The 19,210-nt window shown below is 32.1% G+C and overlaps 1 protein-coding gene and 1 long non-coding RNA gene across 3 annotated transcripts; one reads left to right on the forward strand and one right to left on the reverse strand.

Annotated features, from left to right (window-relative positions):
* Positions 1-324: 324 nt before the first annotated feature.
* Positions 325-6,302, reverse strand: LOC139903914 (uncharacterized). 2 transcript variants are annotated; one of them, XR_011778594.1, is made up of 6 exons: positions 6,126-6,302; positions 1,876-1,993; positions 1,719-1,775; positions 1,427-1,564; positions 1,177-1,334; positions 325-907 (listed from the first exon to the last, which is right to left on the reverse strand). It is a non-coding gene; the product is annotated as an uncharacterized lncRNA (long non-coding RNA). The 2 variants fall into 2 exon arrangements; XR_011778593.1 differs by lacking the exon at positions 6,126-6,302 and having other exon boundaries at positions 1,876-2,860.
* A 6,610-nt stretch (positions 6,303-12,912) lies between these two features.
* On the forward strand, positions 12,913-17,500 carry LOC139903915 (uncharacterized). The gene is made up of 10 exons (XM_071885838.1): positions 12,913-13,360; positions 13,598-13,692; positions 13,995-14,062; positions 14,150-14,193; positions 14,523-14,600; positions 14,705-14,858; positions 15,827-15,979; positions 16,071-16,181; positions 16,291-16,356; positions 17,082-17,500. Exons 1-10 carry the CDS (start codon positions 13,041-13,043, stop codon positions 17,178-17,180), a joined length of 1,188 nt encoding a protein of 395 aa, XP_071741939.1. The 5' UTR covers positions 12,913-13,040; the 3' UTR covers positions 17,181-17,500.
* The last annotated feature ends 1,710 nt before the right edge of the window (positions 17,501-19,210 follow it).

Below are 19,210 nucleotides of genomic sequence, written 5' to 3' on the forward strand. Positions count from 1 at the left end.
TTTGGTCTTAAAAACTGTCCACGTACCATTTGGGCAAGGGTTGCACTGGTGGGTAAAAGGAAGGAAACAACACAAATCACATTAACGATTGGCTTTATGGGTTGCACGCACCATTGGGCAAGGGTTGCACTTGTGTTAACTGTTAAAAATATAATTGTTGGTGATGTATGTGAATTGATTGCAATGGGTTAGAACATTATAAATACATTAGGATACACAAAAATTCAGACATCACTTTTTATGAATGTTAAATGCAGAGCTTTCATGCCTTCTGCTTAGACTTTTTCTGATTCACTGTCAGTTTTTTTAAAAAGCAATCAATTTATTAGTTAAACACAACCAATGTACAATGATACAAGGATTATGAGATACACGAGAATATCTCATGCACACGCTAAAAGACTGAATACAATACACCTAGCAGCCCTAACTTACGTACAGAACGAATAGCGACAATTATGACCCAAATGAACTTCTATGTAAACCAACACCACCAATACGATTGAAGCATAGACTATCCTTCGAATTCGAATATAAAAGCCACAAAAGCCAATTATTAATCGTTCCCTTTGAACGTCTTGATAACCATTCAAAAAACTCTAGTTAAATTTCGCTCAAATTGCCAAAATTGATAATACGTTTTTCCCAAAAAACTTGTTGTTTCGATTCTTCTAAGCTGAGTAACATGTGGACAAGATGACTGCTTCCCAAAAAGGTTTGAGTCTGTTGTCACATAGTGAATGATAATTCCTACGAAGCAACTCATTAATGTCCAATGTTGGAGGCAAATCTGCGTTGAGGTCAATACCATGTTTGTCTAGTTCCATCCTGACAGATATTCTTCTTTTTTGAAGATGCCACACAAATACTTCAACCATTGCTGGGACCGTTCTGTTTTGGAGCGTCTCTGAGATCAAAGATGAAGAAGATAGTGAGATCTCGTCCACCCATCTGACCCGTTTTAGCATATATTTTTCTTTGGCACATATGACCCATTTAGTGTAAAATAAAAATCAATCACCTATTATTACCAATAAAGATAAAAAAAAAAATGCCACCTTTAATAATATATAACCATTTGCTGGTATGGTCCACTATAAGAATATATATGTTCTTAATGTTCACATACAAAAATGACAAAACCCATTGCACAGCTATTATTCAATAAATTATTACCTGCATCTGGAGATGGTAAGAGAAGCACAATGTGTGACGGACCAATACACCTATCAACTTGTATGAACGTTAGAGATAAAAGCACAACCAATCTAACCCATTCATAGGTAACTGAGATGATATTGCTACCTCTAGTAGAATCAACTTATTCTTGAACCCTAAACGTAAAAATAATGTTGAAATCAGAAGGCAAGAAGCAGTGAACTCAAAACAGATGTATGGTTGGTTATGAAGATTGGAGAAGGCATACAGTGAAATAAATGTTAGAGAAGAATGCCATTAGGAATATTCTTTCGCAGACTTTCATCTCCGCTAAAACAATATCCATTCAAATTCAACACCGTATGTCCATATTGTGCCTCATCTTTCTAACTTTCCATGCTTCATGCTAGTAAAAAAAACAGAAAAACAAACATAAGAATTTTAACGTGTGGCAAACAATGTTCCTGAACCATTAACAGCCACTCATGAAGCCAATCGTTAATATGAAAAGGAAGGAAAAAACACAAATCAATTATCGGATAATATAAGTGAAAACTAACCTCCTGTGCCGAGTTGTACATGTAACCTGTCTAAAAGTCGATCCTAAATATATATATCTGGTCAAATAACGATGACATTAAATTAATTATTTCTGTAACAGACAATACTATGTCCAAATTTAAAATGCACAGAACATAAACAAATACAAAACCACACCTGATGCATTCAATGGTTCAAGAACATTGTTTGAGGTAGCATTAAACGGCTCTATTACGGCGTTTGGGGGAAGTTGGCAGTTTCAACCAAATGAGCAGAAAGAAGATGAATTGTTATGCTGTGTCCACAAACAGTTTACTTACTCCCAGAATACAAAATGAATCGCCAAATTCATAATGTTCAAATATGAGCAAAACGCGGGAAAACTAAAAAATAAAAAATCAAAAACAAATAGCAAAACCAACGATTGCCAAACATGAAATGCCATGGCTGCAAAACGTAGGATGCCCCGCCAAGATACAAATCCATGTTTACATGAATATGCTATGGCTGCAATACGTTGGTTGCCCCGCCAACAAACAAAGCCATGTTTTCTTGTCACTCAATCAATCCCCCACATATTTATCATCACAGCCTTTTACGTACTATTGTTGATAACGTTGTTCAACAAAAATGTTGCTAACACATATTTATCATCGAGTTTATTCATATTCCATTTCATCAGACTATTAACAGGCTTGTTTATCACGAATGGCTCAAACCGACGCAAAATGATATCTCAGAATATTATTACCCTGAAAACGGTAGGGTTTTACATTTAGTATTAAAGGATAATGAATAATGATGTAGCAATTACGGTTATAGCATATATCCTTCCAAGCAGAAGAAAACAGATCAGAATGGTTGCAACTCATAGGTCACCATGCCATCATTTGACCTGTTTCTTTCGTTGGATATAATTTTAATTAGAAAATGATTTGGCATGACTGCAAATAAGATGTTGCCCTGCCATGGTCTGTATAGCTTCCTATATTCAGTCAACTCCAAACACTATAAAAAGCATCATAATGTTAGAGCAAATTTTATTTGCGCATTTCATCGAGCACTTGGCGTGTAATGAGTTCCATTTTCCCTAGACCACACTTATCAAAAGCCAAGTTACCGACTATGCGCAACACATATAACAGAAACTCTTTAATGTTTTTTTTTTAAAGGCTAAACTCTTTTATGTACATTTAAATAAACCCACTTTCGGATTTCATAACAATGATATATACTAAATTGGAATATTCAGATAAGTATACAAAATGAAAAATTATAAAATGATCCATTTAACAATCACCAACCACCAATAAAAAAGAAGTGGGAGAAAAAACCTAAATGAACTAAAAAATATTAGTGCTTTGTAATCACGAATCTTCATAACAATTTAGTAAATTAGTTAAATAAATCGAAATTACTTTCATTCGAACGTGTCTAAGATACCTTGGTCGATAGGTCACCACAAAGAGATCTGTTTCTTAGGATGAACACACTTTATTAAAACTAACTAGTGGGCAGTGCCCGTGCGTTGCACGTAGTTAGTTACGTGTGTTGCACAGTTAACACATATTTTCGATACTCGTATTCCAAATTGCTAAAGGTTGGAGATGTACAACTTTAGGTTTTAAAATTGAATTTGGTAAGATTCATTCGATCAAGGGAGTGGTACCTCATGTTTGAGGCATTTTATGTGATCACGATAAAATATGCTCTCATACATTGTAGTATTATCCCAACAATATAAAAGAGGAATATTTAAAAGCAAAGACTTATTATATGACAATTTTTGAGTTTTATAATACCTCTACACTTTTATACTTTTATGTAGATTGTTAAAAGTTTTATTGTAAACAACATTTTTGTGTCTTTGGCTATGATCATTTTGATCTTGATCTATTTTGTCAGTTGATCTCTTGCAAAATCTCATTATTACTTTACATGGCATGCAATGCGTGTCTATGAATGTGATGCAAATCTCATCCGAGTATTTACACGCCATGTATGAAATTTAATAAATATATAAATTGTTTCATGAAGCTACAGTTGTTTACGCATGCCTATGATAAAAAGTAATGAGGAATCAACAATAGATATTTACCTTTTGTCATATGAAAAGTTAATGAAAATGAAGTTACAAATGTGAACAAAATATATATCAATGTTTAGAGCAAGTACAGGGCCGTCCCGTTAAAAATATGGGCCCTGTTCAACAAATACAAACTAGGCCTTTTGTATACTAAATATTTTCTTATATTATAATAATAAGTTCTATAAAACTAATAATATCATGAGTACTTGCATCTTTCAAAATAGTGCTTGCAAAAAACTTAATATCAAACAATTAATTGGACTTGCGTTGAATCACTAAATATAATATATGTTGGGTTTTTTTGGGCCCTTCGAATTATGGGCCCTGTGCTATGGCACACTTAGCACATGCTCAAATCCGCCCCTGAGTGCAACCCAAGACACTAAGCTTATCAAGATTCTCGACATCTCGAACCATTACTAACCATATGCAAACCGACGACTAAGTTAATGGACATTATATATTTGTTGTGAACATTTCAAATGTAACTCATGAATTAGTAGTAGTGAAGATTCTTTTATTTTTGTGCATTTAATTTAGAATTTATTTAACTCTTCGCTTGCTTATCTTTGTATGAGAGATGGACTTATTCCTTTTAGTTATCTACAATAAAGTATTTTATCCAATGTTGTTATTCTTAAATATTTAGTTATGTTTTGTTAAACTTTTTTACTGTGATAATTATACTTCAAATATATACTATATTTGAAGGTAAATCACAACTAATATTTTATAACTCATTTTGTATATAAATTTTTTCTTTAATATTTAATAATTTATCTTTAATTATGTTTTTTAAATGGAATATAACCTGGAATCAAATAGATATTTTAAATGATAGATAAAAAATCACTCGTCATGTTGATTTTTATGCTATTAATTATTTTTATTTTTATTATTATTATTTTAATGCATTATTTTATCCGTTTTCTCTTTACAATCATAAAATTTATGTTACAATATATTTTTTTTTATCTTGTTTCGCCATTAACATGCATGCGTGTTGTGTTAATAAAACTCAATCTAAATGGAATGTAAAAAAATATTCAAATGAAACGTCAATAATTAAACATGATTTAACAATGAAAATATGCACACAAATAATGTGTACACTGATAAATGTTGATTCTCATAAAGAGTTAAAAAAAATAGGATACGCTTGAAGTGATGAATTAAACATATCTCTAATGTTATTGTAATATATGAAAATCCTCAATTGAAAATGATTCTCCATTTGAATATTAAAATCATAATTACCACTAAATACCACCATTGAATTTCATAACAATTGCCCAAAATCATTCCACCTAAATGATATTCACCTACAAAAAGTATCATATAAAAAATAATATAAACATATACATTAATCTAAATAATATACAATTAATCATTGAAAAAAATACACAATTTGATAGAGAGATCTGGGTATAAAAATACCAAATAAAATGGACTTTTGTTTCATCTCGAAATCAAATGCTTACCATGATTTTTCAGCCAAAAACATAAATATGTCGATCAATTTTTATTTAATCATGTGAAGTCCATCCAACACTATTACTAAAGTCTACCCATTCACGTTCATGCATTTTCAATGATTTTCAACTCTCTGCAACTCCTTTCCAAACATAATTAGCAACCTTCCATATGAATTTGATGTTGTGTGCTACGACTTATACCCCATATTATATAGTAAACATCTCCACAATCTCACATTATGAGATTTTATTATGTAACTTAAATTTAAATTAATTTACTGTAACTGATTTTTAATGCCAATTATTAATGAAATGATAGTGAACCGATTGATTTATATTTTAGTAACTTATCATGGATAAAACTTAAATTAACTTTTTAAGCTCATGAATTGAATTAAGACTCGATATAAATTAAAAAAATTTACATTTTTTGAATGACTAATCATAATTACACCCAAGAACTCAATAGAAATAAATAAATAAATAAGAGTAAAGTAATTTTTCTTTTACTATTTTACCATTATTTAATATATAGGAGTTAATCAAATTTATGACACTTGGAGTCATTTTTTATAGATATATAGATAGATAGATAGATATTACTTAATATTGTATTTACGCATAAGGATGAACACACTTTATGAAATCGAAATACAGAACATTAAATGAACATTAATTATTAAAACTTCATACAGAACATGGATTATAGCACATTACGTGAGATGAATTTTAAAAAAAAAAAATTGGTTTTAATGAGCACGTGAATTTGAATGATATATAAAACATGAAATCAATTAGCATAACAAACACCTGAAAATTATGATGATGATTCGATACTTTCAAATTAGTAACATAACAAATACCTGGAAATTAAGAACCCAAACTTTCTGCAAATTGATGATGACTTGATTTTATTTGATTTCAAATCCAACTGATGTGTATCAAAATTCGATTGATGGGTCTGACTATTCAGGTTTTGATTTGGAGCGTTATTTTTCCTCTTTGTAACCCAATTCGATTTGCATCTGCCCAAACATAGTATACTGCAAAATAATTTCGTCATTGGTTTTTTACTAAGAACGGTTCTGAGTGTGATAGTGATTGAGTGTGATAGTGATTGTAAACACATCTTGAAGAAAACCCTAAAAATCGTTACCTGTTGTGATAACCACGATCAAACATCGTCACAACTGACAATCGCCTGAAACCCTCAAACCCTAATTTGTTTCACTGGTCATTTGTCCCCAAGATATATAAAATTTGGACGGTGTTACTCGAAAAATCGTTACGAATGCGATGGTGGTGGTGACGTTGCGTGAAAATTCCAGAATACGACGTAGTTGGCGATGGATTGGGGTTGGTGGTATTTGTTTGTAAAGAGAGAGAGAGAGAGAGAGAGATGGGGTGGTTTTTGCAGGTTTGTGAGGTGGGAGTACGGGAAGAACGCGTTTTTTAGAGAAATCAGGGACACGTGTATTTTTCTAGGAATTTTGGGTTTAATTAACTACTTTTAATCTCGTGATTAGAAGGCTTAATTAGGCCCTAATCTGATGGCACGTCAGATTTAGCTTACTGATTTATATAGATAGAAGATAGTTCACTTTTAGACTTGGTTAGACGGTCATTTCAACACGTTAAACAAATATTCTTTTTATTTTAGTTTTACAAAAAAATCGCACAAAAAAGACAAAATTGTTATAATTCAGTAGGCTTATAACTACCTTTAGTGGTTTGATTCTTGATTAAGAATGCTAATAATGAAGTGTAAGAACAAAGATGATAATGGAGAGAAAGAAAGAAATACTTTGTAAGTGTGAGAAATGGTGCAAGTTTAATGCTTACATTCATGGCTATTTATAGCAAAAATATCACAAGTTTAGGAAATACAATAATATTACTTTTGTATATCAATAATTGACTATCTATTTATATATATATTTATATATTATAACACTCCCCCTTGGAAAGCAATTTTGTTTGTTGAAGATCAACTGTAAGTTACTGCCTCGTTAAAAACCTTGCTAAAGAAAACCCAGTGGGAAAAAACTTTAGCTAAGGGAAAAAGAGTGCAGCATGGAGTTGACTCCCCCTCAAGTAGACATCGCTTCAGTTGTTACATCTTTTGAACATGTCTCATGCCAATGTTATGAACGTGTGTTCTGAAAATAGCAGTTGGAAGTGCTTTCGTGAATAGATCAGCAGAGTTTTTGCTGGATTGAACATATCTCATTTCAATCTCGCTGTCCTTAATGAGATTTTGAGTGTATGAGAAGAATCTAGGAGGTATGTGTTTGGTTCGGTCACTTTTGATATACCCTTCTTTCATCTGTGCTATACAAGCTGCATTATCTTCATAGATAATTGTTGGACTTTTATCGCGTTCTAGTCCACAAGAATCAGTAATGATTTGTGTCATTGATCTCAACCAAAAACATTCCCGAGTAGCTTCATGTAATGCAATCACTTCGGCATGATTTGATGATGTAGCAACAAGTGTTTGTTTTTTAGAACGCCATGATATTGCAGTACCTCCATTTAGGAATACATATCCAGTTTGAGATTTAGCTTTATGTGGATCAGATAAATAACCTGCATCAACATAACCAACCAAATCTTGTTTTGATTCGTTAGAATAAAATAATCCTAAATCAGTAGTTCCTCGAAGGTATCAAAATATGTGTTTGATCCCATTCCAGTGTCTTTTGGTAGGAGCAGAGCTGAACCTTGCCAACAAATTAACTGCAAAAGAAATGTCATGTCTTGTACAATTTGTAAGATACATAAGAGCTCCAATTGCACTAAGATATGGTACTTCTGGTCCAAGAATATCTTCATGATCTTCACATGGACGAAATGGATCAGTTTCAACATTGAGTGATCTAACAACCATAGGAGTACTTAATGGTTTTGCCTTGTCCATATTGAAACGTTTCAAAATCTTTTCAGTATATGTTGTTTGATGTACAAGTAAACCATTAGGCATATGTTCAATTTGTAAACCAAGGCAATACTTGGTTTTTCCGAGATCTTTCATTTCAAATTCTTTCTTTAGAAGTTGAATGGCTTCATGGATCTCTTTATTTGTACCTATGATGTTAAGATCATCAACATAAACAGCTATGATCACATATCCGGATGTTGTTTTCTTAATGAAAACACAAGGACAAGTAAGGTTATTTGTATACCCTTTGCTTATCAAGTAATCACTTAATCGGTTATACCACATACGTCCCGATTGTTTTAACCCATATAAAGATCTTTGTAATTTAATCGAATACATTTCTTTGGGTTTTGCATTTGATGCTTCTGCCAGGCTGATTAAGTATCTAAAAGTAATTGCATTCATAACAGGGGAATAAGTTTCTTCATAATCAATTCCCGGTCTTTGAAAAAAACCTTGAGCTACAAGTCTAGCTTTATACCTTGTAACTTCATTTTTCTCATTTCTTTTTCGGACAAAAATCCATCTGTATCCTACAGGTTTCACATCTTTAGGAGTGAGAATGATGGATCTGAAAACTTTTCTTTTATTGAGTGATTCTAATTCAGCTCGTATTGCTTCTTTCCATTGAGCCCAATCATGTCTATTTTGACATTCAACCATAGATGTTGGTTCTGGATCATCATCATTATTCATGATGTCATATGCAACATTAAATGAAAATTTCTCATCAAGATTTTTCATTTCATTTCGGTTCCATAATATTTTTGAATGTGCATAATTGATTGAAATTTCTGTATTGACATCATCAATCTCCTCTACAGTAGGAGTACTGATTTGTGGTTCTTCTTGAACACTTTCTTTTACCTTATTATCAGCTGATTTTCTTTTTCGAGGATTTTTATCTTTGGAACCAACTGGTCTCCCACGTTTCAGACGTGGCATAAATTCTTGAGTGACTACATTATCAGTTTTTCAATTTGGAATCTCAACTCGAGCTGGAGTATTAACTGCTGGTATATATGATTTAGTCACCCTTTTTGTATCTGTGAATGCATCAGGCAATTGATTTGCAAGTTCTTGTATATGCATTATCTTTTGAACTTCTATCTCGCATTCTTTTGTGCGAGGATCAAGATACTTTAATTGAGGTTCACACCATGAAACATCATTTTCTTTATTTTTTATTTCTCCCCCTAATCTAGGAAACAATGTTTCATTAAAATGACAATCAGCAAAACGTGCTGTAAAAACATCACCTGTCATAGGTTCAATATACCTTATGATTGAAGATGTTTCATATCCAACATATATTCCCAACCTCCTTTTATGACCCATTTTTGTACGTTGTGGTGGCGCAATTGGAACATATACTGCACAACCAAACGTTCTAAGGTGGGAAATATTTGGCTCTTGACCAAAAGCAAGTTGTAGGGGAGAATATTTATGACTTGCACTTGGTCTGATGCGAATCAATGCAGCAGCATGTAAAATTGCATGACCCCATATAGATACAGGGAGTTTTGTTCTCATTATCAATGGTCTAGCGATTAACTGTAAACGTTTAATCAGTGACTCGGCTAAACCATTTTGTGTATGCACATGAGCAACAGAATGTTCAACAACAATTCCTATAGACATGCAATAGTCATTAAATGCTTGAGATGTAAACTCACCAGCATTATCAAGTCTCACCTTTTTAATGATGTAATCAGGAAAATGTGCTCTCAATTTAATAATTTCGGCAAGAAATTTTGCAAATGCCACATTACGGCTTGATAACAGACAAACATAAGACCATCTACTAGATGCGTCTATTAGGACCATGAAATATCTAAATGGTTCACATGGTGGATGAATTGGTCCACAAATATCACCTTGAATTCTTTCAAGAAACATTGGTGATTCTTTCTCAACCTTGAGTGGTGAGGGTCTAGTTATCAATTTTCCAAGAGAGCAAGATATACATGGAACCATTGTATCATGAAGGATTTTTCTATCCTTCAGTGGATGTCCATGTGTACATTCAATAATTCTTTTCATCATTGTTGATCCTGGATGGCCCAATCTGTTATGCCATAAATTAAATACACCAGGATCAATATACTTTTCTTTAATCACCATATGTGCTTCTGATACATTTATATGTGTATAATGTAAACCAGAATTAAGTCTTGGCAGTTTTTCAATCACGTGATTCTTGTTAATGATACTTAAATATTTCACATTTTCTGCCGTTACTGACTGATAATCATATCCATTAAGGTATATGTCAGAAAAACTCAATAAATTTCTGCTTGACTTAGGAGAGAATAAGGCATTATTAATTAAAAATGTTGTACGTAATATGAATTTTGCCTTTCCTATCCCTTTTATCAAGTTAGCAGCACCTGATATTGTATGTATAGTTCCTTCCGTTGGTTTCAAATCAATGAAATATTTTTCAGATTTAAGTATAGTATGTGTAGTACCACTATCTGCTATACAGAGATCTCCACTACTTGATTGATGTTGTGTTCCAGCAGAATTCATATTAAACTTCATATATAAGAAACAAACAGTAAGTATATAAATGTTATACAAAATGTTTATTACACACAAATAGATAAAACTGAAACATTTGACATACATAGATTTGAAACATCAAACATAGAACTGGAACATTTGATAAAACATATAGAACTGAAACATTTGAGAAAACATGATGACAAAGGTTAAATCGTTTTATTTATAAAAGAAACATATTAATTTAATTCAAGAAATCTTCATATAAATCGGATGGTTGCTCAGTGACTGTTGGATCAATATTATCCACAAAATTTACTTCCTTTTCTTTACCTTTCAGCGAATCCTGATACATCTTAACAAGATGTTTAGATGTTCGGCAAGTATTAGCCCAGTGGCTCATTCTACCACATCTGTAACAAGATTCTTCAGAATTTTTAGAAGAATTTTCTTCAACATCTTGTTTAGTGGGCTTGTTTTGTGGTTGATATTTATATTTTCGTAGATTATTATTTCTTTGACCACCACGGCCACGACCACGGCCACGTCCACGCCCATTCCCATTACCATAAGGATGGTTTCTACCATAGTTATGGCTTTTGGCATGATGATGGCGATGGTTATTATAACCACGACCTTACCCGCGTCCTTGTCCCTGTTTATAATTATTTGCAGTATTTGCTTCAGGGATTGCAAGTGTACCAGTAGGACGGGATTGCTGATTTTTCATTAATAGCTCATCATTTTGCTCTGCAACCAAGAGATATGAATTAAGTTCAGGATATGTGTTGAACTTTAGCATTCTCAAATTTCTTTGCACTGTGATGTTGGCAGCATTCATTGTGGAGAAAGTTTTCTCCAACATGTCTGCATCACTTATTTCATGTCCACAGAATTTAAGTTGTGAGACTGTATTATACAAAGCTGAGCTGTATTCATTTACTTTCTTAAAGTCTTGGAACCTTAATGTTCTCCATTGATCCATAGCAGCTGGAAGTAAAATTTCTCTTTGATTATTGAATCTGCTTTTGAGACCTTCCCATAAAATATGGGGATCTTCTATAGTCACATAATTATTTTGTAAGCATTCATCAATATGTTGATGAATAAAGCAACATGCCGTTGCTTGTTCTTTTTCAGAACAAGTGTTGTTTTCATTTATGGTTTCAAGAATGCCCATTGATTTAAGATGCATTTTTACTTTTATAACCCATGGCATGTATTTGTTTCCCGTTGATTCTAAAGGAGTAAATTTAAGCTTTTCCAGATTCGATATTTTCTGTTATCAAAAATTAAAACAAACAACATGATAAATTAGAGTCAATTTATATTCATAAGTATATAAACATTAAACATAAATTTAATATAACATAAATGATAAGTAGGCGACAGTGTCGACCATATGTAAGCAATCATAAATAAATGTTATATAACATAAATGATAATTAGGTGACAGTGTCGACCATATAAATGTTAGATAATAGAAATATAAATGTTAGTAACATAAATGATAATTAGGTGACAGTGTCGACCATATATTATTCAGGTGGTATAACCGACCATATATCATTTAGGTGGCAGAGCCAACCATAATTAGTATTAAGATTATCGTGCTGATAACGTGTTATAATTCAGTAGGCTTATAACTACCTTTAGTGATTTGATTCTTGATTAAGAATGCTAATAATGAAGTGTAAGAACAAAGATGATAATAGAGAGAATAAAAGAAATACTTTGTAAGTGTGAGAAACGGTGCAAGTTTAATGCTTGCATTCATGGCTATTTATAACAAAAATATCACAAGTTTAGGAAATACAATAATATTATTTTTGTGTATAAATAATTGACTATCCATTTATATATATATTTATATATTATAACAAAAATATCGTAGAAAATATTTTTCAAAACATTTAAATGACAAAGTGTTAGATGACATATAAGATACAATCTTACAAAAGTACGTAAAGTGTTGGACTTGGTTGCTTGTTCTTCTTTATATCTTCCTCTCTGTATCCACCTGTATCTATAATCTATAATTTTTATATATCCATTTATATATCTTTCCAATTTAGTGGTACCCCATTCAAATAAATCTCTCCCAATCTCCATCACCATTAACCATTATTATATTATAATAAATATACACAAAAAAAAAATTCAATCATATATATAGAAATATACATACACGCCGTTTGAATCGCTCTGTCTATCCCTCCCTTACATCATCAATCATACCCCTTTTTCTCTCTAGGGTTTGATTTCTTTCCCCTTAAATCCATATTTTTCTTCATATTTTATATTTTTGTTTTTGTATCTAAAATATAATATAATGACGACCCGTGGTCAGTTCTTACCTCCTGGTTTGGTTTCGAATCTACAAGATGCTTTAAAGAAAAAACAACAAGCAAACAATCATTCTGTTCAAGATTCTGATACAGATAACAATAATAATAATAATAATAATGATAAAGATGATGAATCAACTGTTGAATCTTCATCTAATGATAATAATGAAAATGAATTTGATCCTTCAAAGCCTGTAATTTTTGTTACAAATAGTGAAGGAATTGATTCACCTGGTCTTATTTATCTAATTGAAGCACTTGTTCAACAAGGCCTTTATAATGTCAGTGTTTGTGCTCCTCAATTGTAAGTAATTAATTTTCACCTTCTTCTTATTTACATTATGTTTTGGGTATCATTTATAGATTATATACTCGTGGGATTTGTTTATTTATTGATAAAGTTAAATCTTTTTTGTGATTACATTATGCTCTTAGACTTTTAAATGTATATATAGATATGAAGTCGATTGAAATATATGAAAAGTTTGTGTTTTTGGGTGAAATATTGAAGTTTGTTGATATTTGCTAATTTGTTTTGCAGCGATAAATCGTTATCTGGTCACTCGTTTTCGTTTCAAGAATCGATTGCCGTTACCACAGCTGAAATTAAAGGTGCCACTGCTTTTGAGGTTTCGGGTAAGATCATCTTTTTAATAATAATTTAAATATAATGGCAATAATAATAATTAACACAGCCTTAGACATTCCTTATGTATATTGGAAAATGGTAAAACATTATCTTTTTTTTAAAGAAAAGATTCTTGAGGAAAGTTCCAATCTTTGTTTGAATGTAATGGCATAGCAAGGTTCCTTCAAGATTTTCGAGCCTAAGTTTCAGTTTTTGTTTGCGAATAATGTTACCGTATTACAACTACGGTGAAATGGTAAAGCATGGCTCTTTTTTGATTTTTGAAACATGTTTTTTTTCTTTCGTGTAGGTACACCTGTAGATTGTGTTTCATTGGCATTATCTGGGGCGTTGTTTGCGTGGTCAAAGCCACTTTTGGTATGTTTCGTAGGCGTTAATAATCATATTGTTATTTTGGTTATTTTTGACTCATTTTCGTTGCTTGCATCCTGGCATAACGAACAGGTGATTGTTGGGGTCAATAAAGGTCCAACCTTTGGCCATGATATGTAAGTTATAAAAAATAATTTGGTTAATTGTTTGAAATTGCAACTGACTTTGCCCTAAATTCTGTTGTATGTATCCAACTTTAGAGGCTTTATTGTATGTACCAGATTGTTATTGTAATTTATCAGACCTCTTATAACTTATATGGCACCACTTACCCGATGAAGGAGTCATCATATAGTTACAATAGCAATAATTCAAAGTTCAATACATACAATTGAAGCTTATAGAGAATGTGTTAAAAATAGAATTCTGTCTCAAGTTTTATACATGTTTAGACACCGAACCCTTTTAATTACTAATAATTCAATATTTTATCATGATCATGTAGGTATTCGTCGAGTGCTATAGCTGGAGCTAGGCAAGCCTTAATTAGTGGTATACCCTCCTTATCAATCTCGCTAGACTGGTAAACTCCATTTTTGTGCTTTGTGTTCTAACTTTAAGTTTTAATCGTTAGATTATATGCATTAGGCACAAGTAAAACTGAACTATATATTAAATATGCTATAGGAAAAAAGGTGAAAGTCAAGAAAATCATTTCAAGGATGCGGTGTCTGTTTGTATGCCCGTAATAAAAGCAGCCATTAGAGATGTTGAAAAAGGCATTTTCCCCAAAAGTTCATCATTACATATAACTGTTCCTGCATCCCCTACAGAGAACAAGGTATGTCTCGTTTTGAACCAGTTTTATATGGTTAATGTCACTATATGTGAAATCTTTACGTCTAATGCAGACATGTAAAACTAGCTTTTTTATTAAAAATTTTACAATAATGCCTAAACATAAACATATATCCATCACAAGATAGCCCAGTGGTTGGGCCCTGAGTTCCTTGCAAGAGTTCTCAGGTTCGAATCCTGTTTAGGACGAATATTTCGTGGTGGCCAGGGAAGGGTTGGAAACAACCAGGGAGTAATTCTGCTGGGCTGTGTACATCAGAGTATGGGGTTGGATTACTCGCCCTCCCAGGTAGCCCAAACAGGGAAAAACCTTCTGCCTTTTTACCTTTCTACTCTAATGCCTAAACATATATTGTAGAAATAGGAACTTCTGAGAAATAGTAAATTTTTCTCATGCTTGTAAGTGTATAAAGTTAAGCAATTGTCCATGCTTGACTTGTGAATTTCTAACCAACACTTGGCTGCTATCTTTTTTAAAATTGAATATTGTGGAAAAGGGTAGAAGTTTGCTTTGTTCTAATGTGTGCATGTTAGCATCTCAAGTCTCTCTTAGATTCTTAGGTGTTAGTTTTTTAAGATGTTTTTGTCTAAAGGTTTGTAAACCATGACTGTAAAGAAATTGTGGCCTGAAGGTCTGTATACTAAACATTGAAGACTGTTTGTTTTTATGTCTACTAAATATAATTTAAAATCCCTAATTATTGTAATTTTTCATTTTTTTATCCAAAAAATAAATAGATTTTGTTTATCGTGTAGAGCATCCCTCAAATAATTTTGGCTACTATCTTTTTTGATTTTGTTGTAGCCACTTTTTTTCTTTTTTTGGTTATTGCAATACGAGAGTATAATGTATTGACATGGCTCTGTAATTATTCTTATAATTATTGACTATGAAATTTTCTCGTTAAACAAATGTGTTAATTCATTGTTTGTGATGTCTTATGCTTGCAGGGATTTAAGTTAACAAAGCGAAGTTGTTGGAAGTCGAAACCAATTTGGCAAGCAATTGCAGCCAACAGGAACCCTTCGGCTTCACGTTTTATGGTGAATCAACCAGGCATGGGTTTGCAGCTTGCGCAGCTTGGCCGAGATGCATCCGCAGCAGTAAGTAGCTTATGAAAAATTTATAACTTGTATGATAGTACAATCATTTTGCTTATTTGGTTTTATTGTTTTGTTGTGTTGCATTAAAAAGGGTGCAGCTCGACGGTTAAACTCACAAAAGCAGAGCTTGGAGGTTGTTGAATCAGTTGGTGTATCAGGAAAAGTTGACCTCACTAGAATAGTCAAATACTTCAGGCTAGAGGTATGCAATATTAAGCTAGTACTAGTTTTCTATTTTTTTATTTTTTATTTTTATTTGTATTGTATGGTTATAATAATATAATAATAAACATATATAACTGTTGATGCAGTTTCAAGACTCTAATGAGGAAGACACAGATGAGAATCTTGATTTTAGAGCTCTTCAAGACGGATTTGTAAGTATCGTAGATTAATAATTAACTTGCGCCCATTTGAAATTACATGTATCATTTATATTCGGTGTTTGGATGTGCAACCTGAAACTGATCTACTTCTATATTTTACCCTAACTAAAATTAAAATTTTCTCTATTAAAATACAATCTTTGTTTTATTAGATATATAAGTCGCAACTTCTGATTACTTTCTTACTTTATTAGCAAATACTTCTTTAAAACTGTATCATGTTTTCTAGAAATTAAATTATTACAACTACAAATTATACTTAAATATAGTACGTATTAAATAAATTCCTTTTTGGTAATATATAACCTTAAACTTGTCAAACACACAATAATACGGAGTAGATAAATTCTTAACACTAGTTACAAGCTTACAGCAACTAATTCTATGGCTGCTGATTTTCTGGATATTTTGGTTACTTCTAAATATCCCTTGACCAAAGTTGACTTTTGTTAGACTTTTTGGAGAATTTTGCAATGATTAATTATTATTAAGGGGGTGTTTGGGATCACATATTCAGTAGTGCTTATGTGCTTAAACAATAATTGCTTATTATAAGTGCTTATTCATTCTAAAACAAGAAGATTTGGTGTTTTAAAAGAGTGTTTTAGATGGTTTAACTACTGTAATACTTAGATAACCAATCCCAGCACCATTTACCACGGTAAAACCTGTGATTAATTATGTTTTTGTTTTGCTTTGCTTTGCTTTGGCAACAGGTTTCTGTTACGCCAATGTCCGTTACTACGGTGATTGAGCCAGACATAGAAAAAGCCACATCTGAATGGATTTCTGATGCGATTAAAACTGATGACTGAAGTGCAGTCATGGTGTATGTATATTTTGAGGTGCAACTTGGTATTCAGCCTTTAGCATTTTATATAAAGGAATTGGCATTATTTATGGGTTTGTGTTGTTAAGGTAGATTTTTCAACTTTATTTAATTTATTTTGGGTGGGAAAAACTATCACCTCTACATTGTGTGGCATTTTGTGAAGGACCTTTCTGTCCTTTTGATTATTTATTGCTGGCAAAGTTGTCACCAATTCGCTTTTGTTTTTTAAAGTAGTAGTTACTTTTATTTGAATTGTAGTTTTGTAGTTGTTTCTTGTCTACGTGGATATACATACCGCTTAATTTTAAGGTTATTGATATTGATTCTTTTATCTTCTATAAATTATCACTCCGTATGTTTATAATTATGATTATGATTATTATAATTATAATATAATGTTAAAGATCGGTGTAATTTGCTCACATAATCATAATTCTAGTGGAGTAATATTTATCGAAGACGTTTTAGTGTACGAGGGGTGATGCCATGTTGGGTTCAGTGTCCATATTTTTTTGAGAACGCGCACTTATTCGGATCAAGTTTTTTTAGAACACTGGCAGCGAGTGGCTGAACGCTAGGATCTTGAGGTTATTCTTGTACAAAGTTTAGGGTAATCGTAGAATCTTGAAAAAGGAATTTCCGTTAAGGTAGTTGGCATCATTTATGGGGTCTTAAAGATGGGGGAACAACTGTTTTTTTTTTCTTCTTTTCATGATTGTTGGACACAATAATGGTTAGGCTCAAGTACTATGTACACCTAACTGTGGGAATAACGTACCTGGCTAAACTTTTTTAAAAAGACCTCTCTATGATTGCTTTTGTTTGTGATATGGTCAAAATACTCCCGAGTTTAAACAAATAATTTGTTGTTTGAGGATCACTTTGTGATAACAATTTAGTCCTTTATTGCATTTAGTTCACCCAATGTACTATCTACACTCACTTTTATTGTTTTCCTTCTAATGTCCTTTTTACCACTTATTAGTTACGGAGTATTACTATTACTTCACTATAACTATTTATATCACCCATGTTGCTTAATTATTACATTTGACCACTTTTTGTTACCTTTAGAATCATTTATTACAAATAAATATCTGGATTGTGAATGCACATGGTGCACTGTTATGACAAGGTAACAATTTTTCGGTACATTTTGACCCAAGTGGTTTTCGGTTTTAAGTGTTGAGACGATAAACAAAGAATAAGGAACAATTATTCATGTGTCATGTCATTTTTTCTTAAATAGATACACGAAATAATTCTTTGAAAATAATCATGAAATACTGAAACGATTATAATTATAATACTTTGAAATGACGTGTATGTAGAAAAATGCTTACACTGCTATATAAAAAGACAACGTGTTCCATGTTCAGATTACTAGAAGGAGAACAATTTTCACGGAACAATTTTCACGCATATTTACACGACTGATCCAGATATCTTGTGATTGTTTCAGCCTCTTTTAATTGGTCATCCCAAGATGTGTTTCGAGTAAGGTTTGAATTTGAGACCTAATATACGCCGCTCCAATTGATATCCTTCTATGTACTTAGACATTTAGATTCTAGTTTCGGTTGGGTTGCAACCTTTGCACCCTATTGTTATTTGTTCTCGTGGATATCTTGTCTCAACTATTATGTTGTATTGGTTGAGCACCTCGTTGTATCATTTGTTTAGTATATATATAAATTTATCTTGCTTTTCAAAAAAAAAAAAAAAAAAAAAATCAGTTCTGGGTGTTCGGATATACAACAACAACAACAACAAAACCCAATCCCACATGAGTGAGGTATGGGGGAGGTGAGACGTAGACAATTCTTCCTCTATCCTTGAATAAAGAGAAGTCATTTCTCCACCCCGAGTGAAACACTCCAAGAGTAGAGAAGGTCGTCCCTCTCTCTGTTTGACGGGTAAAGAGATTGCTTCCAAACGGACCTCCGGCCAAAATAAATAGATAAATAAATTAAACTAATAATAATTAAAAAAAAAAAAAAAAGGAGAAGAGCG

This window comes from Rutidosis leptorrhynchoides, chromosome 4 (genome assembly GCF_046630445.1).
Source record: "Rutidosis leptorrhynchoides isolate AG116_Rl617_1_P2 chromosome 4, CSIRO_AGI_Rlap_v1, whole genome shotgun sequence".
Classification (NCBI taxonomy): Eukaryota; Viridiplantae; Streptophyta; class Magnoliopsida; order Asterales; family Asteraceae; genus Rutidosis; species Rutidosis leptorrhynchoides.

Bases quoted from the DNA above. Each gene is read 5' to 3' on its own strand.
- LOC139903915 (XM_071885838.1), top strand. From the start codon at position 13,041: ATGACGACCCGTGGTCAGTTCTTACCTCCTGGTTTGGTTTCGAATCTA. The intron at 14,063-14,149 runs GTATGTTTCGTA...CATAACGAACAG, and splicing joins CGTGGTCAAAGCCACTTTTG to GTGATTGTTGGGGTCAATAA. The intron at 14,601-14,704 runs GTAAACTCCATT...AATATGCTATAG, and splicing joins TTATCAATCTCGCTAGACTG to GAAAAAAGGTGAAAGTCAAG.